The 27,308-nt window shown below is 47.9% G+C and overlaps 4 protein-coding genes across 4 annotated transcripts; 2 read left to right on the top strand and 2 right to left on the bottom strand.

Moving 5' to 3' along the window:
- Nucleotides 1-558: 558 nt before the first annotated feature.
- On the bottom strand, nucleotides 559-19,017 carry LOC128274967 (cytospin-A). Its single transcript, XM_053013322.1, has 14 exons — nucleotides 18,847-19,017; nucleotides 18,141-18,634; nucleotides 13,043-13,805; nucleotides 12,794-12,970; nucleotides 12,604-12,708; nucleotides 6,066-6,920; nucleotides 5,685-5,994; nucleotides 4,002-5,408; nucleotides 3,626-3,777; nucleotides 3,341-3,544; nucleotides 3,123-3,249; nucleotides 1,594-1,722; nucleotides 969-1,243; nucleotides 559-894 (listed from the first exon to the last, which is right to left on the bottom strand). The coding sequence occupies exons 1-14, from the start codon at nucleotides 19,015-19,017 to the stop codon at nucleotides 805-807; spliced, it is 5,259 nt and encodes a 1,752-aa protein (XP_052869282.1). The 3' UTR covers nucleotides 559-804.
- A 1,373-nt stretch (nucleotides 19,018-20,390) lies between these two features.
- LOC128275368 (X-ray repair cross-complementing protein 5) lies at nucleotides 20,391-22,845 on the top strand. The gene is made up of 7 exons (XM_053013846.1): nucleotides 20,391-21,221; nucleotides 21,306-21,446; nucleotides 21,512-21,787; nucleotides 21,875-21,969; nucleotides 22,038-22,315; nucleotides 22,390-22,521; nucleotides 22,589-22,845. The coding sequence occupies exons 1-7, from the start codon at nucleotides 20,401-20,403 to the stop codon at nucleotides 22,709-22,711; spliced, it is 1,866 nt and encodes a 621-aa protein (XP_052869806.1). The 5' UTR covers nucleotides 20,391-20,400; the 3' UTR covers nucleotides 22,712-22,845.
- Nucleotides 22,556-25,541, bottom strand: LOC128275369 (arrestin domain-containing protein 4). Its single transcript, XM_053013847.1, has 5 exons — nucleotides 25,044-25,541; nucleotides 23,903-24,240; nucleotides 23,626-23,808; nucleotides 23,362-23,547; nucleotides 22,556-23,276 (listed from the first exon to the last, which is right to left on the bottom strand). Exons 1-5 carry the CDS (start codon nucleotides 25,162-25,164, stop codon nucleotides 23,079-23,081), a joined length of 1,026 nt encoding a protein of 341 aa, XP_052869807.1. The 5' UTR covers nucleotides 25,165-25,541; the 3' UTR covers nucleotides 22,556-23,078.
- A 685-nt stretch (nucleotides 25,542-26,226) lies between these two features.
- LOC128270087 (uncharacterized) lies at nucleotides 26,227-27,235 on the top strand (the record flags this gene model as incomplete). Its single annotated transcript, XM_053007492.1, has 2 exons — nucleotides 26,227-26,408; nucleotides 26,467-27,235. Coding segments are annotated over exons 1-2 (951 nt in total), but the record flags the coding sequence as incomplete, so codon positions are not given.
- Nucleotides 27,236-27,308: the final 73 nt, after the last annotated feature.

The raw sequence follows: 27,308 nt of genomic DNA, 5'->3' as shown, positions 1-27,308 counted from the left end.
GTTTGAGTCGCTGGAATGTCGTGACAAAAGGATCATTTTCATGGCCAGGTTGAGCTTAGGGAATGGGAAATAGTCACATGGTGACAGAACAGGCAAATACGGATCCCCGAATCCTTCGTTCAAAAAGATTTTATTCTTATTATTACTTTTTCATAATTATATTCTCTCAATACTGAAACTCTAACAATAATATCGTTCTTTATGATTGAAATCAAAACAATTAAATCGTTATGCAGTTTGGGTTATCACATTCTTGAGTCGACATTTATAATCGTTTGCACCACTCCGTCGGAACTCTAATAGTCGGAAACCGATCTTCGCTCGAGGCGTCCACTGTCAAGTAGTAATAATACACTGTCCGTCCCAGGCCAAAAGAGTCGATTAACAAACGGTTTTAAGACGGTGACAAAAAGATCAAAACTGGTTAGGTAACGCGAGATCACTTCGGACCACGCTCCTTCGCGCGTTAGGTCCGCTCCGTAACACTTACCTTTTCTACATTTTGTGAAAATATATTTAAGATGTGCACATAAACTAACTCCGAAGATCGTATCGTATTTCGTATTGTTTGTTCATTTATATTTCAACAACATCGATAGTTTTGTTTCAAATCGGGAAGCAATCCAGAAGAGTTTGTTTCAATAAAAATAAATAACAAATAAAAGAATAGAGCGAACCAGAATACATCGCCCGTTAGCTGCAGCAACGAAGACAGCAATAGCAGCAAATGTGGAGGCAAGCTGCAAGGCCTTTGCGGTAAGATGTGGTAAAAATATACATGGAATGCTTTTTTACGGTGTGGCCCTAGGTTTCGAAATGTCTATAAATTGCCGTTACGTAGCTCATAACTTGCTGCCAGTCCGGTCTTTCCTGAAGACACATCTCGTCAATGTTCTGCAAAAGCGAAAAAAGAGCAGCTGTTCAGCAGTATTCAAAGAATCAAATGCGTGAGACGGACGTCTTCTTACCAAAGATGTCGGGATGCCAACACTCTCAGCCGCTGCGAAGGCTAGACTAAAATTGCGTCGTTTATCGTTCTGGTTCAGTTTATCGTACGGGACACGATCAGGCAAATAGGAATGCATTATGGCGCACAGTGCCAATCCATCGTTCCATGATGAGCTAAAGTTTGTGATGTCAATATTTCGATAGCCTACGGCTTTGTTCTGGCACCACTTCAGCAGGGCATTGCGTTTCGAGCCACCATTCTTAACCAATGCGTTTAGAGGATCTTTTCGTTCACCTAAACCCGGCAAAAGAATAACCAAACAACACTTGTTATTTGTGGTTGATAGTTGACTATGGATTATTTATTTATTTATCGAAATATCTACTGTATTGATAATAACTAACATACCTCCAACAGTTAAACCTTTTGAAAACAATCAATAACAAGTAATAGAGTGTAAAAGAAAACAAGTCACATAATAAAACAATAACAAATACAAGAGCAAAATTGCGAAATATACTACGATCGTTTCGTTTTATAACGGTAATATGCAATTATAGAAACATGTGTGAGTAAATTTAGAGCTACTGATGCAAAAAAGCAATAAGAAGTTACAGATAGAAATTGATAAAAAATACACATACTTATGTCGTTGTAGCTATTTCGTCGCACATAGTCCATTGTTTTGTGAGAAATAATGGCAGGGTTTATTGTTGTATTGCAACCATTGTTGTTGTTGATGAGACTGGACTTTTTCATCAATAACACTGTGTCTATAATTATTGGAACAAAAAAAAGTAGAAAACAATTGACAAACTCATATAATCACGCAAAAACGAATCCAAATTTATCACAACGATGGATGGAATACCAGTGCGACCAAAAACAGTACTGTTACATGAACGAACTTATGCATTAAATGTTACAGTTACACACTATGACACTACCATGGGAAAAAGCAGTTAAAATAAGTTATCAACGAAACTGACAAGTGTTGCACATAGAAAGGAATTAATTTGTATTAGAAGCCAAATGACACAAAAGTTAATGATGATCTTTTGCATGTTGATAAATGTGATTTGTTAGTGTTATATGGGAAAAAATACTTACATAAAGATCAATTAATATAACGCAAAACATTTCCTCTGGTTATGGTTAGTGGTCTTCGAAAAGACTGAAGATAATGCGTAGGGCGACTAAGCACAAGGCTTGCATGCATATGAGGCAAACGTGACTACTTAACATTGCTGTCGTTCATCCGTTATCAAATATAAAGAAATATAAAAGTAGAAAAAGGCATGCGATAATTTTGAACGAAAACAATCGAAACAGATTCACTTAGAAAAAAAATACAAACATAATTTGGGATAATATTTAAACAAAGCATATGCAGGATCTAGAGTAGATTGCAGGCTAACGACTTATCATAAGACATGCGCTTGAATTGTAACCATTTTTTTGGTTTTATTTACTTTATACGTTAGGAAGTTGTGGTCGGCAATGAAATGCATGCCGTCACATTATGATTAACGGTGTTAGGATTAAAAATAGAACAATAGAATGTTTTGGAAATGCTAGAAAATACTTCACTAAGTAAGGAGATACTTTATTGGCAATACTTTACAAATCTTACCATAACTAAACCTAAACCCGGAGATCCCGCAATTTTGCAACGAAACTACAAAATACATACAATAATCCGGATAGAGAAAATAAAGTACAAAATAAATTCAAACCATACGGAAACAAATTGTTAGAGGTTTGTTTTGTTTTTATGTGTTGTTTTGCGTACATTTATTGTACCGTACTTGCCACTTGAAACAAGCAGTAGGAATGTTAAAAACAACTTTACCTTTTATTCGTGCACCTTACCTTTATTTGTCGTCGTGTCTGGTGCGAAGGAAGTGTTAGATAAATAAAACCACACAACACTACTACTACTACGTTATTGCTACTTTCCCGAAGGTGAGGAAAAATTAGAATTGTTAAAATGGCTAAAAGCGTTCCTGTTCCGGAACATCAGGTTTACGCCGATCATGCAGATGTTATGGTATTACGATCCATTGTAGTACGTAACAGTGCACTAAATCTACCATTCAGAACTGCACACCTATAGCGTAACTACTGTGTTACTACATGTGCCGCCACGGCGGACGGTTGGGATGCTGTTTACCTGCCGAAGCGTTTGGTTTGGTGTTGCTGTTCACATTGCCCCCGGCAGTCGGTTGCTGCTGCTCGCGGAGAGGACTCTTGGCGGGCAACGCAGAGTGCACTGCTGCAGCCGGTTGCACCGGTATTTGCTGCACAGCGGATCGGGCAAAAGAAACACAAATGGTTAACCATTAGATATCGGACTGGAGACACAATCCGCGCCTCCACGTTGCTACTTACAATAACATTGTTTTCGTCATTATTGTTATTGCCATTGACATGAGTTTTCCCGTTATTGGTACCCCCGGTACTGCTGCTGTCATTATTGTTAATACTACTGTTGCTGATCGAGGAATGTTTGCTGGAAAGTGTAGGATTTGCATCGGCAGGAATGCTGTTTATACTCGAGCTGGAACTGCACCGCGAATCGGTGCTGAGTTTGGTCTGAAAAGTTGTATGAAGCGAAGAGCGGATAACAGGTTGCACTCGTAAGCGATGTAAGCTTTCATTGCGGTCCCTAATTACCTGTTTTGCTGAATTCTCAATACTTTCGATTAGACTCTTTACCGATAGCCTCGAATCTTGCCGCTGTATCGCGGTCTTTTGCTGCCGCCGCACGGCCATTTCTTGCTGTACGGAGGTAATGAGAGAGTTCTGCGATTCCTTCGTTGTCAGCACTAAAAAGAGTCAGCAGTCGAATCGTTTATGAAAGGGATTTTACTGTACTGTTAAACTTTGCAAGAAAAAAGTGGCAGACTGGTGGACGGGACTTACAAAGTACGACAAAGCAAACGACTACACCGTAAAGTACACAACACAGAATCACAGTAGCAAGGAAAAGCACAAAATATAAAAACAAAACAGCAAACAGCAAAACTGGTCGCGCTGAATAAAAACTTACTCTCATCGTACATAAAATTATGCTTTTTTTCTTTTGAATGGTTCGCATGCAAATAACCGCTCGCTGTCGATTTTTCCGCTGAGCTTCGATTTAGCACAAATTTGGTGCTCGGTGTCACAGGTGGTTTCGGAGCTTGCGGCGCTCGGTTCGGTTTCGGATCGCTCCGAGGCGGTGTTTTAATTGTGCGTTCCCTCAGTTCTTCCTCCAACACAAACTGATCGGTGTCGGAGTCGAGAACATACACAATCGTTTTCGGTTTACTTCCGCCGGCCACATTTTGCTCGCTATCCGTCCTCGGGAGCGGGTGTGGTTTACGAAACTCTACTGTCGGTGTCAAAAAGTCGGAACTTTTGTCTTTCGAGACCATCTGCTCATGCAACGATCTATCAGGAGTCACGGACACTGCTTCTTGCTTCGGCAAATCTTCAGCCACCAAACTGTTGGCACTCGATGGCAGTAGATCGAAACTGTGCATCCGTTTGCTTTCCGTAGGATGCGATTGGGACGAGTCCCGGTGTTCCAGGTTCGTAAGACTATTCAGGCTCGAACCACTAATGGAGCGTTCGTAGCGAAATTTACGAAATTTACTTAAATTCGATGCGCCTCTGTTTGTCATACCGTCGATATTGCGAAGGATAAGATCGTCGGTACTTTTCGAGTAGAACAATCCCGAACCGAAATCTTCATTACCCAGAGCGCCGCGGGGAAGTGGTCTCTGCTGCCGGTAGCGCATCGCATCGCCTCGATTAGTACGCAAATCCTGCGTACTTTTGGAAGCAAACCGTGGAACTGGTTTGAAAAGGGCGAAAGAACTTTGGACCAGATTCTCGGTGCTACGAGATGCAGCTATCGGGCGAAATTCGGGAGTCTCTAGTTCATAACTGCCCACCTGATTGTCCGCCACCAGCAGTGTATCAACGCCGTTTGTCTCACCCGCAGAACTGTCCACTGACGACGGGCTGTCCGGGATCTGTAGCTCACCGTAAGGTGTTAAGTTGCGTTTGACGGTATCTTCGGCCTCTAGCAACTCGAAATCGTCTACATCTGAGGCACTAGTTTCGATAGTTTCCGATGTCTCGCTACCATCTCGTTGTTGCACGTCGGCAAAACGGACCACCAGTTTCGGTGGCTTTGTTTTGGGTAGCGGTGGAGGTAGCTCGGAATCTGTATCCTGCGACGATTCGCATTCACCACTTGGCTGACTTTTCGTGGCAGACGGTTTACGGTGGTCGAGTGAAAAGCCACTCATCTGTTTGCGCAGCAGATTGACACGGTAGGAAAATTCATCCACATTTCGATCGAAATGATTCAAATTTTCCACCGAAGCACTAAGATCCTGCTTGAGGACGTTCAATCGTTCGTAGCTTAACAGCATATCGTCCGCAATACCTTTACCATCTAACGATTCTGTGAAGTATCAAGCTACGATTAATTCTACCACTACTTTCGCATGCATCTACCGTATTTAAGAAGTCCAAACATTTGAAGAATATCAAACAGATAGTTTTAAGGTTGGAATTTTGAATGTTGGCAAAATTAGTTCCAAAACTCTACACACACGAAACAACACACTCTTTATGAATAATACTATAGCCGCAAAGAATACTAGGGGTCTGCGAGTAAATAGAACCGTAGAAACTAGCAAGGGGTCTCGTGAAAATGCACAAAAAGCGATATACTTACGTTTGTTAAGTTGTTCGATTTGCTGCTCGAGCACGCGAACCTTCTCGCGCAGACCCTTGTTGTCGAGCGCCAGCTTTTCGCGCGCATTTTGTGCTTCAGTCTTGAAATCGTTTGCCACCCGTACCGTCATCAATAGGTCCGACTGGAAGTGGATCCACTCGTCCGACTCCTGCTTCCTAAGTCTAGTTTCTTGGTTTAGTTCCTCAGTCTTTTCCATCAGTTTGCGCTCGGTTTCACCGAGATGTTTTTGCATTTCCGACAGCAGCGTCTCGAGCTGGGCTTTGTCCTCCAGAAGACATTTATTTTGAACCTGTTACGGGGACAAATGGAGAGAAAAAATAGAAAAATGTGTTCGATGGCTTCCGAAATTCGGAATACTACCTGCAGTTCATTGACCGACTCCTGCAGCAGTTGGTAGTCCGACACCAGCTTCTGCTTTTCTTGCGTCGCGGTTTCGTTCTTGTACTCCAGGTCCGAGATGACACATTTGGCGTTGTTTCGCACCACCTTGCACTCTTCGTTGAGCTGCGCTAGCTGGTCCTTCAGTTTCTGAGTCTCGCACTGGCTGATCAAAACCTGCTCCTGCAGCGAGGCCACCTGTGTTTCGAGCTGATCCTTTTCCTTCCGCGCGACATCGAGCAGTTCCTCTAGGTCCGTCTTATCGCCCATGGCGCGGTCCAGCTCGAGCTCATCGATTTTGGCCCTCGCATTTTCCAGCAGCGTCGTCAATCGGCTAATCTCAATCATCTTGACCGAAGCATCCTCCTTCGATTCTAGTAGCTGCGTGTTAACGTCCTTCCTCTCAGCGTTGGCGGCCTCGAGCGACGATTCGAGCAGACTAACGCGGGCCTTTGCCCGAGACTCGTCGTTGGTGCGCTCCTCCAGCACTCCTTTCAGCTCGTTGAGCTCCCCGTTTAGCTCCTCCTGCTTCAACAACAAACCCTCCCGTTCGTCCTGGGCACTTTTCAGCAAATCGACCAACTTCTGCTCGCGATCGGTCGGAGTAACGTCCTGTTGGTTGGGCTCGCGGAGCAAAAGGTTCTGCAGTGTACCGATTTGCGTGCGAGAGTCTTCCAATTTCTCCGTCTGCCGGCAGAGCGACTGGAAAATGACGTCCTTCTCCTCTACCAACCGCTCGTTGTCCGTCTGCAGTTCGAGAATCTGCGACTGTAGGTCGGCCAGTTCCTGGAGTGTTGCCTGGAGTTCTTCGTTGGTAGAGTAATGCGTTTCTTCCATCTACAAAAGTTACAGACACCAGTTGCACATGTCTACTTAGTTTCATTGCTATTTGTGATCCTTTTTCATGTATGATTGTTTTCTTACAAAAGTAATAAAAATAAGATTAAAGCGACTCTCTTCGATTCGTTTCTTCGAAAAGAATATAAAAATGTGCATATTTTCCTTAGCTGTCCATACATTTTGTAAATTAAAACGAATGACAAATGGAACATAACGTAAATGGGCAATCAGTATTGCGTCACCGCTTACTATGATCTAATTGCCATCAAAAATGTTCCAAACCAATCCAGTGGACACGACGTTGCAGACACATTTTGCCGCTGCTTCTGCAATATTGAAAGACGCCTTGCTAGCCGGTCGCAGCAAACCGGAAACGAAAATGGCATGTGCACTCACTTAACGGGTAAGTGATGAAAATTAATTTAAGCATTTAGCGCCGCTCGAACAAAACAAGATGAAACGAGAGCGCAGACAAATATGCGCGAAAGAAGAAAAAAATGGACGCTTTCAACCGCAACTATGTCTCTCTGTGATCTTATGTACGCAACCATTTTTCCGTTTTTTTTCCTTTTCTTCGCTGCCGCATTATGCGAGTTCTTTCATTATGCAGTTTTTCGGGCAGGTGGCATTGTGTGGCCCAAGCAAAAACACAACACATACGACCGATATTCTCCACCGCATTCCATCTTGCAGAGACGTTGATAAAACTTTATTCTTAAACACTGAGCAAACGTTTTGCGCTTAAACTCTAATGACCGATAATAGTGTGCCGCATAAATAACCCCCACAAGCCCCATAAGTACAGGATAAAAAGTGGCCCGCAGTTCGCCACTTCGCACACGCAAACATAGGTGCCGGGTGTGTGTCCTGTTTCACGATGCAGTGACGTCCACACGGTTATCCGGTGGCGGTGCACGGCACCAGCGGGATGTGATCGCTCCCAGACTGATCAGCAGGATGATGAGGGACGACAGTCCCAGGATGACGCCCGTCGTCACATCGTTCAGCGGTGTGCCCGGGTACGGGTGCATCGTCATCAGTATGACCTCGAAGCAGCAGTTCAGCAGCGAGAAGACGGTCACCAAGACGTACCCTGCGAGGTTCAAGACGTTCGGTTACAGTACGGCACAACAAGCTACCTCGCCGCTGCTCCGACTCCGGGGCGCCGCAGACTTACCTGACATGTAGTTCCGATTCGGCAGCCAATCGCACTGGCGCGACTTGAAGCCCAGTATGCCGAGGGCGATCGCGGCGAAGCCGGCCAGTATGCCCATATCGAGAAAGAATTCGCGGCCCAGCTTGGCGGTCATGTAGAGGCTCAGGCCGGAGTTCATGAAGCCGCACAGAATGAGCATCAACGAGACGGCCCCGATTGTAATCGACGCGTTGGCCATCTTTTGCCACGACTTCGACCCGTCCGGCGCACCCCACGGCTTGTCGGGATCGAGCGGCAGTGGCTTCTCGCTGTAGATATCCGAGTTCAGGCGCGGGCTAATGATGGCCGTCGTGGGGGGTTGCAGCTGTTGCTGCTGCTCTTGTTTCGGGGTGCTGGAGACCACTCTTGCCGAGCCAGCTGGCCCGGCTCCTCGGCGCGGTGTCGTAGCTGGGGTGGCGTTAAACGGCGACGGTACAGGTGGCGGCGGCGGCGGCGCAGGCTGGTTCCTCCAGTGCTGCGCAGACTGCTGCTTCTGGGGAGTCGTCAGCAGTTCGTGTAGCTTCAGCGTGGCCAGATTTTTCTTCGGCGTCGTCTCGATCCGTCCCGGCTGAGGTATCGCCATTGGGCCGGGCGCCCGCGGATGGCGAACCGACAACGAGGACGGTGGACGAGCTGGCGACCGCTGCACGGTAGTCGGTTCCTCCGCACCGTAGCTGTTACCGCCGTGGCTGAGGCACGTCTCATCTTCATCGTCGGCCACCGACGGTATGATCGCGTAACGATGAGCGCGCCCGTTGTGCATCTGTATGATCTCCTGGTTCTCGTCCACCAGCTCCTCGTCCTCCTCGGTCGGGACCATCTCGAAGCGCTGGTTGTTCCGCTGGTCGAACAGTATGAACGACTTCGAGCCGAAATCGGACGAAAACGCGTTCTTCAGGCGCGAGCCCGACGACGACTGCTGCAGGTCGAGCGCCGTCGAGTGGGACGTCATCATCGGTGGCAAGCTGCGGAACTGATCGGACAGATTGTGCTCGTCCTCCGCACCGTCCCCGGTCAGATCGCCGTCCGACGGATCGCCGCATCCGACGCGATCGAGAAATTCGTCACTGCGGGACGCCGACGGTGCGGGGGTCCCCCCACGTCCGCCAACCGTCGTCAGCGACAGTTGCGTCTCATTCACGACGCTATACTTTTTCACCACGTTGAACGGAATCTCCTCCACCGGAACCAATGCGTAGCGGCTTCCGGTGATGCCACCGTTGCCACCGTTCCCGCCGGACGGTGGTGGACCGTAGCGATCGAGGAGCCGTGCGTTTACCAGCGGTTTCGGGGAAGCCGCCGGTGCCCGGGAGCGATCGAACGAGGCGAGGCTGTGCTGACGGTTGACAACTTTGGACGAGATCCGGTTGTACGATCGTGTCAGCTGCTCGTTACGGCGCGTAGTTCCCGTGGTGGCAGCCGTCGACGCCATCATCATGCTCGATGCGGCCGAGGCAATCGACATAAGCGATCCGCCGTTTGCATTGCTGTTACTGGGCACTGGGCGGTCGGCCGTTGGCGAGGCGTAGAACTCACTCTGCTGGCAGAACGCCGGATTGATGTAGTTGTGCTTCGGATTGGCCATACCGGGCGCTGCCGTTCTTCACTGGGTGGGGTCACAAACTTTGTCCTTTCTTTGCACGGGGGGGTATATTTTCACAGTTTCCAGCACTCACTTCACTTAAGAAAATTCACGGAATCACTGTGACCAACCGTTGTGAGAGAAGCTTCAGAACGCTCCACAGGCCGGCGACCTCTACGGGCTACAGCGACGGCAGCAAGCACCGCAGGAACACATCCTTTCACGACGTGCCGCTTCGAAACGTTCTGCGCAACTGGCGGCACCCCTCAACGGTGGCTCGAAAACGTCTTCGATGGGGGACGACGACGACGTAGCATAAAACGGTATGCTCAACGGAGAGGAACGGTTCCAAAAGTTCGTTAAAAATACACGCGCACTCCCTATGTACATAAAGCCGAGTCCAATGCGGTCCGCGCTCGGTGGTTGCCGTACCCTCGCGCCGGCTGTAAGCAGAGCCTCGACCCTGCGCCGTAGCACGCGCCACCGGCCCGGTGCGCGCAGGATCAATCGGCGCACACACGCACGAGAGCAACGAGTACATAACGCGCGGCAAGCCGCCCCTCGGGAACTGTGTGCCGTTTTCCATCTGCACGGGACTGACACTTTCCCACTTTTCCACCCTGTCCTCTCTCCGCAGTAATCGGAAGGAAGCGGCAGTTCCATTGCGACGACGATTGAATGTGTTCCGATTGTGGCGCGGAAGAACGTCGATCGAAAGGAAACGGACGGTCCCCTGTATCAGACACACACACACGTCAGACGTGTCGAAAAGGTGTGTGTATACAAGCCCCGTCTGTAGACGGAGAAAGCAAAAAAAACGGACATAAAACCGTTTGCCGGCGGACGCCGGAACGGAAGAGAACAGCTGTTCCACAGGCGGCAGATCCGACTTTGCGGCCAGCGATGCCGGATAGAGATATGTGGTGCTGCACACACGCAAAGTGTGCATGCTCAATTATGCCAGTGGCAGAGTGGCCGAGGAAAAGGACAAGGATCTGGCCCGGACAGGGCCGGACTGTCGCGGGATGCACGACAGGGATGGAGAATGATGCTACAGCGCCAAAAAGACAACAAAAAACATTGTCCGCAGTAAAACGGCCGGGTGTGCGCGGCAAAGGCTTGCGACATGGCACGCGCGCGCATCACTCTTCCTCTCTCAGGTACTGACCACGAAGCACACGAAGAGGCACGGGTGTGGCGCCTTTCTGCTCCTTTAGCGCCATCGGACCGATACACCGTTGCATAGGTGCTGCGCGCCTAACCGGAGCTTCCCTCACGTCTGTAAGTAACCTTCCTGTGCGCTAACGGTGGAACCAGAGCCCGACGGAGGGAAGGAAATTCGAGCCCCGCACCGAAGGTCAGGGTGCGCAAGGGTAGCACGATTTTGATTCTATTTAGCTACGGTGTTTGTGTTTGTGTGCGCTTGGCTAGGAATGTCTGAGAGAGGCCTAAATTCATGTCGTAACCCTTCTTACGAACTGTGCCCAGAATAGTGCCACAGGCTGTGTCGATGCTTTGAAGGAACCACCGATCAATGGCGGGGATTTAAATTCGGGGCATCGGGCACGGTAAAGGAAACCACCTTCAACGGCTCCCGACGACATCCTCAGGTACAGTATCCTTTATTTCGGGGACAGGATGATACGTGTTCATTCATTGAAATTCAAACCCTTATTTAAGATGTTTCCGATGGTTCGATTCGGGTCAAACATGCTTCGCTTTGTTGCATAATTTGTTGCCATTTTAAAGCTTCATAATGTCTCTCTCAAAGAAGCTCTTGGTCCGCAATTCTGCCCGTATCCTACGAAATTGTGGCCTACGAAAACATCTTATAATAAATGATTCCTTGCAAGTCCCACTAAATACACCATAGAACCTTCCGGGGCGTTCCGGTTCGGGTTTGCCGACCGTTTAAGCTGCTTCGCCACGCTTTGACCACGATCGTTGTCGCACAATATTATCGTATGTGACCCATTTCTCATACAAAATCACACTCCGTTTAAGAAATGGGGGATTTCACTCCGTCTGGCCAAAGCTTCGCAGATGGAAATTCGATCCATCATGTTTTTTTTATGTTAATTGGTGTGGCAGCCAAACATCGAGCTTCTTTTCGAATTCAGCTTTATGCAAATGATTTAAAACTGTCACTTAATTTACGAGAGACCATTCACTATAGCAATGTTCTGAGAAAATAATGGATTTCTTTTTCCTCAAGCTAATTTAAACTAATTTTTATGAGCATCTTATTATGAACAGTTCGTGTTGCGGTCATCGAGTTCCACATGAGATTGATTGCAGCTACTAATTGACCAATTGTGGCAATGGAGCAATGTGACTTGTGGCATCGCTCGATTGATTGTATCTCCAAATGTATTCCAGCGCCCAACGTACGTGTACCAGGCTCTTATCACACGACCATATTTGCACCGAATTCCGCGACCGTAATCAAACCGGAGGAACCGGGTTTCGTGTAAACACAGATTTATCACACCACCTAAGGGGCCATGAATAATTCACATAATTTATCGTTTAAAAAGCCGGCAGCTGCTGCCGGCTGCGATAAGCAGCTTAAGCAACACACATAATATACGTCACGATTGGGCAAAACCGTAAACACGGTCGCACGGATAGCGGTCAGCGCGAGCGCGAGTATTTCGGGGACGACGGGGCACATCTTATCGTACGAGAATGCGGTTTTATCATGGAGCGCGCATTCACCATCTAGGTTTATGTTCGCTGCTGATAAGAATGCGTACAACCATAAGCCATCGTTACACGCCCCGCTGTGACGGTGACAACGGCCCATCTTCATCCACTGACCGAGTTCTCATGTTCGTGCACATAGAAATTGATAACATTTTCAATAATGGGCGAATGGAATGGTAGATTTGGGTGCCGCTTACCTGAATGATTTTGTCCTGCAAACACGCCACAGCTACTTCGCTGCTCGATGACTGCTTGTCCCAATCGGGCGTAACGCACGGTGTCCCTCCTTCCGGTTCCATGTTCTGTACGGCGCGGGATAGAAAGCAAAAAACGGAATTCTCCTTACAGTCCCCGGAGGGCAAGATTTCACCGGGCGGAACAACTTACGTTCGGCAGTGCGATCGAGGCCGGCGCGGAACTGTGCAACCGCTGCGTATTGCGGATGAGCTGCTGCTTTTCCGAGTCGGACAACGGTGACTGCACCACCGTTTTCAGCCGGTCCCGGAGCGATTCGTTCTCGTTCAGCAAACGGTGCAGCTCGCCATTGCTCTGCTCGTGTGACGTCTGCGAATGAAACGGAATCGCCTCGTCAGTGTCTTTCCCTCGATTCCGCCCTCCTTCCCACCCGCCACATACCTTCAGTCGTGTGATTTCGTCGCGCAACATCAACAGCTCCTCCTGGCCGCCGGCCATCGCGTGCATCTTCTCCTCCAGCTGGCGGTTTTCGGTTTGCAGCTTCTCCAGATGCACTTGCAGCTCAGCCAACCGATTAGGCGACGGTTGCTTGCGGTGGTGCTGGTGCAGTGACGCCTTCTGGGCCGCTCGCTCCGGTCCCATGAAGCTGATGGTGGTCAGTTGCTCCATGCTCGAGCTCAGACCACTTCCGGCTTCGACGGCCCGCTCGTTCGGTCCATCGCCGGCCGCGAGAAATTTGTTCAGATGGTTCATCGACGATGCCCCGGGTGCACCACCACCTCCGGTCGCGGCCGATGGGTGATGATGCTGCTGCTGCTGCGCCATTTGCGCCATGTGTGCCGATGTCGATCGGCTGTGCTGATGCTGCTGCTGCAGCTGGTGACCGTGATGATGGTGATGGTGGGTAGCGTTGTCCAGCCGTTCCTTCGAACCGTTGATCCTCTGATGCTGGTGTCCGCGGGACTGCGGCTGCGACGGTTTCGAGACGACCGTATACTCCAGGCTCGAGACCGATGCGGCACTCTTGAGCAGACCGCCTCCACCGCCGTTTGCGGACAGACCACCACCGCTTCCGGTGCTGCCACCTACTACATGACCGCCAGCGGTCGCGATCGGTGGCGGCCCGGCCCCGCCGTTGCTGCCAGCCGCAGCCGACGACGGTTGTTGTGTCTGGGAGTGTTTTGGGCCCGACGGTCCTTGGCCTCTGCGGAACAATGATTTGAGTTTGATCATAGTTTCTGGTCCTTCTTCGCTTCGCTAACTCTTCTTCTCTCCGGCAATGGGCCGCACTTTCTCACTCAGGTTCAGCTTCGCGCACGCAACCTGTTAGCGATGCACTGTACGTGACACTCTTTACATGTTTAACATGCACTCCACAGCATACACCGGCGCCGGGAGTTCAAATCAATCTTTGCGGACGGCTTCATTTAAGCTACTTAATCGGGCGGTAAGTGAAAGGGCGTAGCGGTCAAAGGTTAATTCTACACAAAGCTGATTTCTTGTCCGCGTTGTGCGAACGGCAAAATTACGGCAGAAAGAAATCAATGCAATGAATCCGACCAATTGATCTTCATTAGTTAGGTCGACCGACCGTCCCGGCGCTTCTCGATTGGCCGAACCGATGCGTCCCGAACCGAGGATGGCCGTTTCTCGTCTTACGGGTTTGAACAATAGTGTTAAATTTCCTTTTTTTTACTAAATAACCAAAAACCATACAAGACAACATCGGAATTGCGCTTTGCGGCGCACCAGAAAAAGCCACGAGGAAACAGCATTTCTGGTTTTGTTGGAACCAAAAAATAAAACCAGAACAAGGATGCCCACGATGAGCGGACGGAGCAAAATGGTCCCGGTTTCCGAGTGGTCCGACCGTGACTGACGCTCCAATGGTGGAAAAGGAATCGGAGAAACAGGTTTTCATTTGTTTTAAACTCGATTAAACTCGCGGCGAGAAACCGCGCGCGAACCGGAGCAAGAGTCATTTAGAACAAGTGTGCGCCGCGGGGGGGTGGTGGACGCCGCCCCTCACTGCCGGTGCGGAGGAGACCGATAAAAGCCGATGCAGGGGAGTCACAAATTCTTTGCCTAGCCATTGCGCGTATGTTGCACGCTGGTGGGTGTACTTGGGGGGGATGCTGCGACGATACTTTCGTGCGTCAATTGCCTTCCTGTCTCTCAGTCTCCACACTAGCCGGGAGAGCCAACGTGAAGCAATTTGATACACTCGGGCCTGGTTCCACGGTGCGCTCCCGTTCGGCTTGGGGGTCGACCTGCGGCCGGTGGGCACCCAAAGTTCGTCATATGGCAGGGCAAACAATGTCATGTTGCACCACTACAGACCACCAAAGCGCTACGTGGCAGTGACGAAAACGGCGCTGCCGATGCTCTGGGGATGCTGGGGAAGCGTAACCATTTTTTTCTCATCTCGCAACAATCCGTCGCCTACGCCGGAAAAGGGAATCGACGGCAATTTTACACAGCAGCGATGATGCAGCGCACGGTGGCGGCACTCGCGCGCAACGCACTTGCAACTGTAGGTAGGTAGGATCAATTAATCTTATCGTTGCAAGGTCGGGTTTACTCCAAGTTTCCTTAAACAAACCATGACCGTGTGCGCCGCCGACCGCAACACCACGCTGGTGGCCGCGTGCTTGCGTGCGTCGTAAGGTTGCGACAGTCGTCGCAAGTGTCGCAGCCGTTTTGCTACCGTAAATTCAATCTCCTCGATCTGGCCCCCGTCGCAGCCCCGTGTGCAGGTGTTGGGGTTGGCGGTTTTTTTTTGCCCGCTCGCCCCGTCGCGGACAGCCAACTCATTAGTACGCCAACAAATAATGGCACTCACGGGGCAAGGTGGTGGTTTGCAATTTGGCCTGTAATGTGGGTGCCTTTGCTAGAAACCTAGTGCCTCGCCACCACAGTGTGTCACCAGAGGACCTTCAGAAGGCTACTGCAGCTAATCTGGCGAACGTTGCTAGCTTCGATCATCTACAAACAGACAGCAATCGAATTAAGATTTTTATTAATGCACCTGAACCTGCAGAGTACCGTAAAAATGCGCATGAAAGATTAATTCACTCCGGAGACGGAGTTACGATTCCAAAGGTTCCTGAGACGTGGCTGTCTGTCCCACATAACTCGCTGGCTGTGTGTAAAGATGACTCTCAACGTCACTAGGCGTTTATCTAAGCAATCGCGTTTGATTTACGGCCTCAGAAACGTGATCGTACGTCGCCTGCTTGTCCGGTACTTGTAATGCGCATGCTGGGCACTGTTATTTGCAATTCAATTCTAAGCTTCCAACACATTCTGGGGCTTGTGGCTGGCTGCCCCCGTTTGGCGTCTTGTACTCGGCGACGTGTGCAGCATATTTTGCAACCCCCCACCGGTGGGGTCACCCCAGTCCCTCAGCAGCAGCTCATCAGCAGCCCACCAGCGCTCTCTAATGTGACGCTTTCGGCGTGGACGTGCCACTTCCATTTCGCGCTGCCCTTGCCGCTTGTTTACAAACAATTCACCCAACCGAGGGAACCTTGAAAGAAATTTTATCGAATAAACCTGTCGTCGTCACGCCGATGGGTGCGCGAACACCTTTTTCGGGAAGCCTACTATTTGTTCATAAAACACGCACACATGCACAAACCATGGCAATAAAATGCCGTTGGCGACGCACGAGAGCGACCGAAAGAGAGAGAGAGAGAGAGGGAGAGCGAGAGAATTCACTAAACCATGGCTGCTTTTCGGACGCGGTCGCCTCCTAACAGTAAGATTTCTGGCCACTTTATGCGTTTTCTTTTTCGCTAGGCCGCGATGCTGCGCAGTGTGAATACGGGATCGCGGTTTCTGTGGCCGCCTGCAATCGGCTCAAAAAGAAAGCCACGACGGCGACGGCGACGGCGAGCGAACGGAAGAGACTCCAGTGCAGACCCCGTTCGAATGGGGTGGGGAACCGGGCGAAGCGCGAACGAGATCAAAGGCGAAAAAAGAAAAACGGCCAGTTCTCAAAGAGAAAGCAGCCCACAAACATACATGGTACGGTAAATAATAATGAGCCCTGCGCCAAGACGCACCCCGGCGCCGGCAACTTAAGAAGTGCAGGGATTTTGGTAACAGAGTTCCGATGGCCCCGTGGAAAAACGGCGAGAGGAATGAGCGTGAACGCTGCAAACGCATCCTCTTCTTCTTGGAGATTTCTGTTTCGTGCGTCAAATACGGTAGAACGGTTGCAGGAGAGCTTTGGCGGGTGAAAGGGGTCAAACCGTTGGGTTATTTCTATTTCCCAGCGCTCCGGGAAGCGACAATTGGTGCGGTGGATTGCATGAAACACAACTGGTGCACGCCTTTCGCTGGATTGAAGTCCATACGTTGGAAGTAATTTTCCTCCTAACCACAGGCACACTATTGCCCGAGGAATGACACAAACACAACCTAACGGCTCACGACTTCAGATAACAGGGCAATCGAAAGCAAACACAAATCTCTCACTGTTGAGGCCACTACTGCACACCAAACATTTCCGATGATCACTCTGCAAACGCGGCGCTTTGCAGTCGCTTTTCTCGGATTGAAACCAACGATCGGAGCGCTAAAGATTCGCGGCACATTCGACGCAAGACACTTTCACACTTCGCTTCATGCCATGCGCAGAGAAAGAGGGGCACAAACAAAAGCTCCCCGAAAGCCACCAACAAAACACGACGCAGAACGCGACAGTTAAACTGTTTAATGTAGCGCTTGCGATCCAGAGCGACCGAACGGGTTGCGGAAACTGCCACTGCTTGCGGTTGCGTGTGTCGGTTGTTTAGCCGAACCGGTACAACTACGCAACTGTCAAATGGATGGCGAGCGCGAACCGGTTGGAGTGACCGGTTGAACGATCATCGATTGATCACCGATTCAAAGCGACTGGCCGCGAGCGCTGTGGATTTGATTTAACTTTTGCGGCCACAGGACTTGATTTAACTGTTGAATCGTTCCTCTCTGGTCATCTTTTACGACCTGTGCAAATTTCTGCCGACAAACTTGGATGCGCACCGTAAGGAATCGGCTAACCTTATGGAATGCCTGCAGTTCCCAGTTTCCGCAAGCAGCATTTTTATGGCATTACGAGGCAAGGATTAGCAGGGCCGCAGTTAGCCTTCCCAAAGGGTTTCCGTGTCGTTCAAAGGTATAATCCAATGCTTATCGTGTGGCGAGAGTCTTAAACTAATTATGCCAACTAAACTAAAAACGGTTGTTGCATCATCGGGAAACTCCTGCGCTAATCCACCCCGTTGTTGCCCACACGGGACACTTTCTGGCTGTTCGCAGACGACAGCAGAATGGGATTGTGCTAGTTCTGTACCGAAGGTCAGTGAGGGAAATGGAGCAAAACGAAGCAATTGTACGGCTTCGTACGTGCGACTTCCTAGCTATAAATGCAAGCCCATCGTTTGACTGTCAAGTTTCGTGCAGCTCCCAGTTTATACTTCGATAAAACCATTTAACGATTTCCCTTGGGACAGGTCCTTTGGTGGAATAGCCGTTTCGAATAGGTTCTTACCTCTGCCTGCCAAATCCACTCAGAAGAGGTTTCCTTTTAATTGATGCTCTTTCGTCAGTAGTGCCGTGCGGCCTCGGTTGACTCTTTGCGGAACGTAAAAGCGACCGATCGTTGGGATTGCCCACGGGAGCAGGGGGTGCTCTGCGTATAATGATTGTTCCGCGATCCGAGCCACTCGTCAGTGACGGTGGGGCAATTGAGCTCCCACGACTGGATGTTTTTGTTGTCGAGGAAATCCCAGAGACGGAGGAAGACGGGATGGCTAGCGTTATCGGCCTAGCCAACGGACGCTGGTTTGATTTCGAAACTATGGGTTGGCGGTCGAATTCCGATAACACCGACCTATCCGAGGGTGCGCGTCGTATGTTCACGAGTGGCACCGCTGCGTTCAGTTGTGCCGACGTTATCGATGAATTGCGGGCAATATTGATGTGATTCAGTCGTTTCTTGTTGATTTTCGATGTTCGGTTACTGACTACCTTCGGCGCGACAGACTGTAAGTAAAAGTAAGGCACATAAAGTCAATTCATTGCATCACAAACCATGGTAGAATGGGAGCGTTTCAGCGTCCTTTTCGTTTGTTCGCTTGTTCTCTGTCCCGGTTTGTACAATTTCTTATCTAATTGTAACAGACACCAGTCGGGCGATAGCGTTAAATGCATTCCAGCCTTACGTTGAACTATAACTTGGAATTTGTTACACCTACCGTCGATTTCACCGCAGATCCTTTCAAAAACTTATTGCTCTTATTTTCGATTTTCGCATCGGCAGTGGTGGAGGGTTGTGCCGCCGTATCGTCCGTTGGTGGTAGCTCAAAATTGTAATCGTCGTGCTGCCAGGAGAACACATTTCGAATTTTTTGCTTCAACGTACTCATTTTCGTTCGTCGTCGTTTACACGTCCTACACTTCCAACAGTCAACCGTTTAACTACGGGACCGTTGCCGAATGAAAACGTTATCTAAACGTAAGATGGTCGGACTACTCAAAGCTGGATGCTGATAAGATACGTGCCTGCCTGTGTGTTCGTTCTGCACAGATAGTAAGTTTTTTACTCTTTGATAACGACCATACTTTTCGATTTCCAATAACGATACGATACGCACAGTCTCCACGCACGATAATTACACCGTGCATTACGGTTAATTTTAAAGTAAAATTGCACTTTACGAGAATTATACAAATAAGTTCCTTGATTAAGTTGGCAGCTATTATTAACAGAGAATGTCGTACACTAATTTTTCGTTTCGCGTATTCTAGTGTTTTGGGACTTTCGGTTGCGGTACGTTGATTTCAAATGCGCTGAGCCAATGCCGGCGTAGTAAAAAAAAGTTTTATGTGGGTTGCTGCTAAGCCGGCAATAAATGTCATGTTACGTCTTGAAGAAAGAAAGTGTTGTGTTTGTAAACAAAAAACATCGGGATTTACTTACGTTTCGATGCCGGAGTAAAGATGAACTCTTCTTGTGGTCGCCGCCGAAGATGGACACACAGTAGAGCTTGTATCCGAACCCTAATTCTAAGGTTTCCTCCGGTAATCACTCACACAAAATCGATAGGGAAACTCTGACGTAAAGGCAGTAGCATCATTTTGCATAATGCGCATTAAAATAGGACTTTTATTGATTGATTTTGCCAATATTTCGTCGCATTGGCGTAGAGAAAACACCTCTTTTTCTTATTGCGCAGCGATGTGCCAAAGCGATACATTACACAGTATCAGTGTTTGAGCATAAACAATGGGACAAAACGCACAGATTTTTAACAAACACCACAAAGTACAAACGCATTTCGCAGTTGTAGTCACAAACAGATAAATAGGTAAAATGCCGCTTGCGAGTCCTTTTGGGGGTTCATTTTGGTTTGCAATACGCATGACAGAACATCTTTCATTCATTCATCTTTCAGCGGTTGGAGCACGCTCGCAGAGCAGTGCCCAAAATAATACATTTTATCTGATTCTTTCAGTTTTAATCAAAAAACCGTACCATTTTTTGTTCTTCAAAAATGAAATTTTAAAATTCCTGACTTACCAATTGATTTGATTTTTCGTTTTCTAGATCAATGAATTTTTATTGTAATCGACGCAAAAAGATAAACAAACCACTGTCCGATATTTGACAGTTGAATTCCCGGCTTTTGTGATCACGCTCATGAAATTTCTTGAAAACATTCAACAAAAAGTCCAAAACAAAGGGTTCCCTTTCAAAGGGTTCGCACTCCATTGATACCGTTCATAGTTTATCAATACTTGATCACAAGATGAGCGAAAACGCGTTTCGTGATAACCAGTCCGACGATAGTGAAGATGAGTTCGATGACAGCGCCTTTACCGGACGTTCCGGATTGATTTTGGCGATCGATTGCGATGATAAGATGTTTAACGATAGTGAAAAGTTTAGAGAAGCTCTGGACATTGTCGAGTCCATTATGCGTAACAAGGTAACTGCCCGTGAGAAAGATTTGGTAGCATTGGTTTTCTACAACACCATGCAAAATCCGGCACCGGATGACGATATTGATCAGCACTCGGGAATTATTGCGCCACGCCATAGTGCCATTTTCCTCCATCTCACTACGGTTTCCATCGAGATGATTCGGAAGGTACGGAGTATGCTCAAATCGGATGATTTTTTAGATTTTGATAACAAATACGGCCACTCGAAGGAAGCCAGTCTGGCGAATGTGTTTTGGATGTGTTCTCGTATGTTCTCGCACTGTGGCTACAAACTCGAGCAATCCACGATATTTCTGTTCACAATGAACGACCATCCGCACACAAACAATAGTCTTGAACATCAACAAACGTTGACAAAGGCAAGGGATCTACTGCAGAAGGATATATCCGTTGTTCTGGTACCGATGGTTGAATCGTTCGATTGCGGAAAGTTTTATAAAGAACTTCTCTGCTCAGTTCAAGGAGCGGATGAGAATGACTTCATTCCTCCCGTTTACCAACAAAGCAAAGAACAGCTTCTGCAACGAATACTAACTAAAGATTTTAAGAAGCGTTCGCTGGCGCACCTTAAATGGTACCTCTCGGAGGATGTTGCACTTTCGGTAAATGTGTACTCTTTGTCAAGGTAAGTGGGCACTTCTTCGATATTTCATACATTTTCGTTCCTGGGAAAGCAGATAATTTGTATAACGTTTATCTCCTAACCCAGAACACCACGGTTCCCGAAAAAAGTGAAACTTTTACGTTCCACCAACGAGGTGATAATTTCGAAACGTGTTCATGTTGCTAGCGGATATTGTGAAGAGCGAGAAGAGGAAACGTCTAAAACTCTTTTACCCGGTGAACAGAGGTAGGATAGGCGATTAAAACAGGTTCACATTATCAAATCCTCTCATTTTATTATCTATTTTTCAGAAAATCCATTCGAATAGGAGGAGAAATGGTATCTTTCAAGCCGGATGAACTAATAATGATGAAACAGATCCTCACTCCTGGCATACGGCTGCTCGGTTTTAAACCTGTGTCCACCGTGATTATCACCAACCATGTCCGCTGCAGCATGTTTCTGTACCCAAACGAGACGCACATCACGGGATCAACCTTATTGCTGCGTGCGCTTTATGAAAAATGCCTCGAGAAGGGTCAAGCCGCCTACTGCACTTTGACCATGCGGAGGAAGCAATCGCCAAAGTAAACATAAATCATAATTACAATTATGCGCCGCAAACATATGATCGATACATGGTTGGTGGTTTCTGTCGTTTCATCTTTTCTCAGACTTGTTGCATTAGTACCGCAGGAACAAGCCTTTGATGAAAATGGCTTACCACGCCGTTATTCGGGATTCCGGGTTGAGTTTGTTCCATTTGCTGGTGAGCATATCGCAACTGCAGCAAGAAACAGTACCTTTTTTTATCATTTATTCTACTTTTTTTTCCAGATGACATACGAAATACACCTTACTTGGATAAAGCAAAGTGTCCCACAATTACAGACAGCCAAATCGATGTGTTCAAGAAGGTGATAAAAAAGATTAGGTTCAAGTACAATCCGGTTTATTTCGAAAATCCGGCATCACAAAGTCTATACTCCAACATTGAATCGTTGGTGTTTGATATGGAAAAGGCTGAATTCTTCGACTCAACCCACCCAGATTACGAAACGATCGACAGCAAGCTGGACCCATTCGTAGACGAGATTAAGAATTTGTTCAGCGAAGTATGTTTCTATTTTGTCCCTCGTGTTTTAAAGTTAGTAAAAACCGAGCAAAATGCCATGATATTTTTTTCCAGGACCCCACGAGCGCTCCGAAACGCAGCCGACTTGCAGACAACGAGGAAAGCGCATCGAAAGCAAAGGCTTCGCGCGTGGATCGTACTCCTCTTAGTGATGCAGAATTAGTTGAAATGGTCTCGCAAGGAAAGGTACAGCGTACTTTTGATTAATATAACTGCTAGACTTTATTTCACTTTTCCATCCTCTAATTCGCAGGCATCCAGCTTGACGGTGGCGACATTGAAAGAATTCCTTCAGAAACAAGGTGTCGGTGAAGTTTCAAAACTGAGAACGAAGGCAATGTTGATTGCAAAGATAACCGAGTTGCAAGCCTCGTAACTATGTTTTCCTAGCTCTGGCATACGAGTTATCACACGATAAAAGAATGCTACCGGTTTGCCCTGTTGACGCTCCGAGTTTTTCTTTGTTAACAATAACTATATGTTTTGAAATGAAAAACGAAAACTATTTAAATACTATCGCTATACTCTATGTACTCTTTTCTTAGCATTATCTCTCCACAGTAGCGTTTGATGGTGGTGTTTTGCTAGATTGTTCGTCGGGATAGAGTATACGGAAGTTGCCCGAAATTGTCTAATGCATTCTTTTCACTTTCGTCTAAGTTATTTGCTAAGCATTTCATTTATGGCACCGTCAATCGGCCATTACTCGTGCTCCTGATCCCCTGCGAGTGCGACATTGAACACTACTTTTGATCATTCTTCTCGTGCAACCATGGCCGGAATATGGGCAAAGTCGATGGATAGTGCGTTTCCGGTTTATAGATGGTTTCGGCCCACTCGTTCGTATCGTCTCCGTCGGCCGTTTTAAACGGGTACGTACCGAGCGTGATGGGTAGCTGCAGTTTGATCTGCTTTTCCAACGATTTAGGTTCGATTAGGAACTGTACGGGGAGCGGGTGGATAGAGAAAAGAAAATCAGCACATTGCTTATGGCTCTCTTCGTTATGTCTCCTTGGGCATGCTTACACAAACGTCGTACTGAATCCGTATCAAATGGCATCCGCGCAGATTTGTCGGCGGTAGCGGCGGAACATAGAGGGGCTCATTCTGCCACTCGTCTCTGTGGCCGGCTCTGATCTTGCCCCGTGCTATCACCGCCAATTCCCGCTTTTCCGTATGCATGATCTTATCGCGGGCAAAGTATTGTATCGTCTGTAAAAGCGAAATAAGAAAATTTTTAACATGGGACACCTAGTGTGGCCATTATTCGTAGTGCTGCACATTACAAACCTCTGTGAGAGCGGCTTTAGTGGATTTGATCGTAACACTGCTGGCGTTCGTAACGGTTGCTGTAATAATAATCGACTCACCGGGCACGTACCCTCCGCGATCGAGAAAGATCTTGCACTTTACGATTCCTCCTCCAACGCAAGCCATGCCGAGATTGTGTTCAATATTACATTTAAAAGGATCCTGCAGTATTCAAAATCCGTGTGGTTAGGGAAAGTAGGGACAGAAACGAATCGCAGTTTGTTGCAGTGCGAAGTTTGGCTGAATGCGTACGTACCGCCAGATATGGTTGCTCGAGGTTAAGGTCGATCGGATTCATCACAATGAAAACTTGGTGATTCTTGTGTATCAAGCCGGACGGTTCGCGCAGACCGGCCTTGCAGTAGTACTGAACCCATCCGTACCGGCCCAGGAAGGTCGATGGGAGGTCCACCGGTAGGCCCAGCTTGAAAGGGAAGCTGTGTATGCCGGGCGACAGCACCGTTGGTCCCTGGTTGTCCGAATCGCCCAGCAGGCGCATGCGAAAGTCGATATAGTTCTCCTTGTCGTACGATCGCTCGTGGCGCGTCGATCGGACCCGAACGACGCATTCACCGACGACATGAAAATGAAGTCCTATAAAAGGAAGCGGTAAACGATGATGATTGATCGCATCACTATTTTGCGCAATGATCTCTTGCAGCAGCATGCGTGCGCGAGTCGGTGGTGGTCAGTGTTACTCGTTTGCAGCGATGATCCCTTGGCCCAAATGCGGCTGATGTCATCGCATCGAATAGGTTGGCGTGTTAATTTCTTAATTTTACAAACTCATTGATTATTTCGTTCTCTAAATTTTCGTTAACTTAGGTTTGAAAGTGAGAAACGGAAAAAATCAAAACCGAACAGAATAGGTTGGAATTTGGAACAATATACAAACAACCAATATAAGCAATCGGAAACTAGTACAAGTTTATGCTTTAGCATTGAATGTTACGCATTCGAAATGTATGGCAATGTTCCTTTCCGTTAACCAGAAGTAGTCCGTATGTAAAACGTCCTTCAACATTTTATAGCGTTTGTAGCAGTGAAGTGACCTTCAGAATAATATTAATCCTGGTTTCGTTTCGTCCACATCGCCTCTGCCCATGGCGAACGAAACAGTTAAGTACCTCATAACCAAACGAACACAGTTCACTCCCGACGATAAATGGCTTACAGCATTAATCGAAACGCACACTACTGTTCACGATTGGGTGCACTGGGTCGATCATCAGTGGCCCATTTGTGAGGTACAGCACTCCTTGATTACACAATAATGAAGTTTGGTAAAACATAAACGTTGATTACGAGCGAGGTCATAACTAGGCTGAAAGTTTCCGCAGGAAGTGTTCGAGATCGCCCAAGAACGCGCACGAGAGAGTACGATGCCAACTACTTACCCAATACCGGTGTGTCGTCTTGCAGCTCAAGCAAGACCCGCCCAGACAGGAACTGGCCCGGGAAGTACAGCAGCGACGTGTTGTCGAAGAGGATGAGAAATTTGAGCAACTTCCGTGGCATGACGCGGCTGGCGGCGGCTGACCTGGGCGTGATTTATACTTTCGACGCAGCCCAACCGTGGTGTCATTGAGCGAACGATCGTGCGCAATGCTATGCTCAGCTACCGTGTACGCAGATTCACAGCGGTATGCTTCGTTCTTCGTTTTATTCTTAATTTCCTCTGGCTAACGGTTAAGCTAATCACACTTCCACCACGATCACGATCGATTCACGCCTTTTTACCAACACACTTTCGATGCTAATGCCCTTTTGATCGACGATCGCTTTCGCTAAAGGCTAGGCCAGCCCATGGGTGGTCACTATTTTACGTGTAACAACATTGGTCACAACTTCTTGTCCACACGAACGCGAATACTCTACGTGCCAACTGAAACCTATCGAGTGAACTTACTCATAGCATTCAACCTTGTGCAGTGTTGGCCATGGAAGGCAGCTTTGTGGTGTTTGTACGGTTTCGCTTATGTTTCTACGTTCTTGTCTGGCTACTGTTATGTCTCCAATGGCGATTGTCTCCGTATGCGTTGCTGAAAATGATGTAAACCATCAACAACGTCCGTCCTCCAGTGCCACCCATCGAGCTGGGGATCGTGCCCCACCTTTATGTTTCATGCTCACGGGTGCTTGTTGCCGTTCCTTTCCCTCCCACAGAGGTACGGCGGCTTCGGTTGTCTGGTGTTGTGACTTCATTGGGTCGTCGATCATCAGAGTGGCCCCCTTGATCAGTACACAATTTTGTAGTGTGGGTTCCATGCGTGCTTTAAAAGGCTCATCGCTTGCCGTTCGTTGAAGTCTTTTGTACACACACCCAAACGAAGAGGGGCCCGAGGCCCATGCAGCAAAATAAGATACTTACAGTATTTTCCGCCACTACGGGGCGGTATTGATGGCATTGGAACCACCGACTCCAAAGATGTGGCCACTGGTTTGTTTATCGAACATCACGTTCTCCAAATTGGTTATTTTGAATTTTATCGTGTACCGGTAATGCAGCGGTGGGAGAGAAGGTTATAAATAGATCTCATCATGATTCATTACTTAGAAGATCCGTGTAAGTTCGCCAGAATGAACGTGTTAAATCTTACCGTAGTGGCACTTTGTCTCATTTCTCCAACGTGCGCTCGTTTTGCATTCTTCAAGAGAACCGCCATGGGTCTCGGCAGAGGAGCGTTTAGGTCTGGCCCCGTAAAAACAAAAAGGCAAACCTCGGACCTGCATCCAAAGTACTCGGGATTGGATCGATACGGGTGTGTTTGGAACCTTTTGAACGATTTTGAAGTATTCATCCCTTATGGTCAATTTTAGTGTGCATTACTCTACGGAAGATAGCAGTGACGAGTCAGTATTGCGTCTTCGCAGCAAAGCATCGGTTGCGGAAGTATTGCGCCACCGATTGATGGCCTGTGGTCTAATAACCACGAAGTCTCCGGAACGGCGGAGAGATCGTCTAATTTCTGAGCTGGACGAAGTAGTGATGGAAATAGAGGAACGGTGTGCCTTGTGCAAATCCCTCTACGACGATCCCTATCGATACGAGATATTGCGAAGTTTAATCAGTCCTTACCCAGCTTATTATCGGAAAAATGCTAAACGTCGTTTGTTGCTTGCGCTACAAAATGCTTTGGTGCAATCAGTTAATAGTCAGCCAAACGCAAGTGACGCTAATACGGCCGATGCAGGCAATGATTCGACGTTTGACTTTACAGATGTTCCAAAAAGTAGAAAAACCAGGAGTACTACCGAAATGCCCCTCAAACTCGTAACTCAGCCCAGCAGTGCAACAACTCAACCGATCAGAGCGCAAGAACATAAACTTAAAAACTCTATGCCACACCACCAAGTCACGGCTGGTGCGTTTGAAGCTGCACCAATCGTGAAACAGACGAACAAATCCGACAACGACGCCTCTCCAGTTCACCTAATGAATGGGCATGCAATTCGAAATGTGCACGACTTTTTGCAGCAGTACATGAATGATGTTGTGTACTCAGGTCAACCAGGAGACGAACAGCGGAAGCAGTTTTTTCTTGAACAACTCTGCAGAAATGTTACCAGCGGAAGAATCGTGCTTCAGTGCAAAGACACCGCGAACCGATCTGTCGAAGTCGAGCCCCCGGAAAAGCTACCAGCTTGGAATGTTGCTGAAA

Source organism: Anopheles cruzii, chromosome 3, assembly GCF_943734635.1.
Source record: "Anopheles cruzii chromosome 3, idAnoCruzAS_RS32_06, whole genome shotgun sequence".
In the NCBI taxonomy this organism is placed as follows: Eukaryota; Metazoa; Arthropoda; class Insecta; order Diptera; family Culicidae; genus Anopheles; species Anopheles cruzii.
This window is presented reverse-complemented; position numbering and strand designations above follow the sequence as displayed.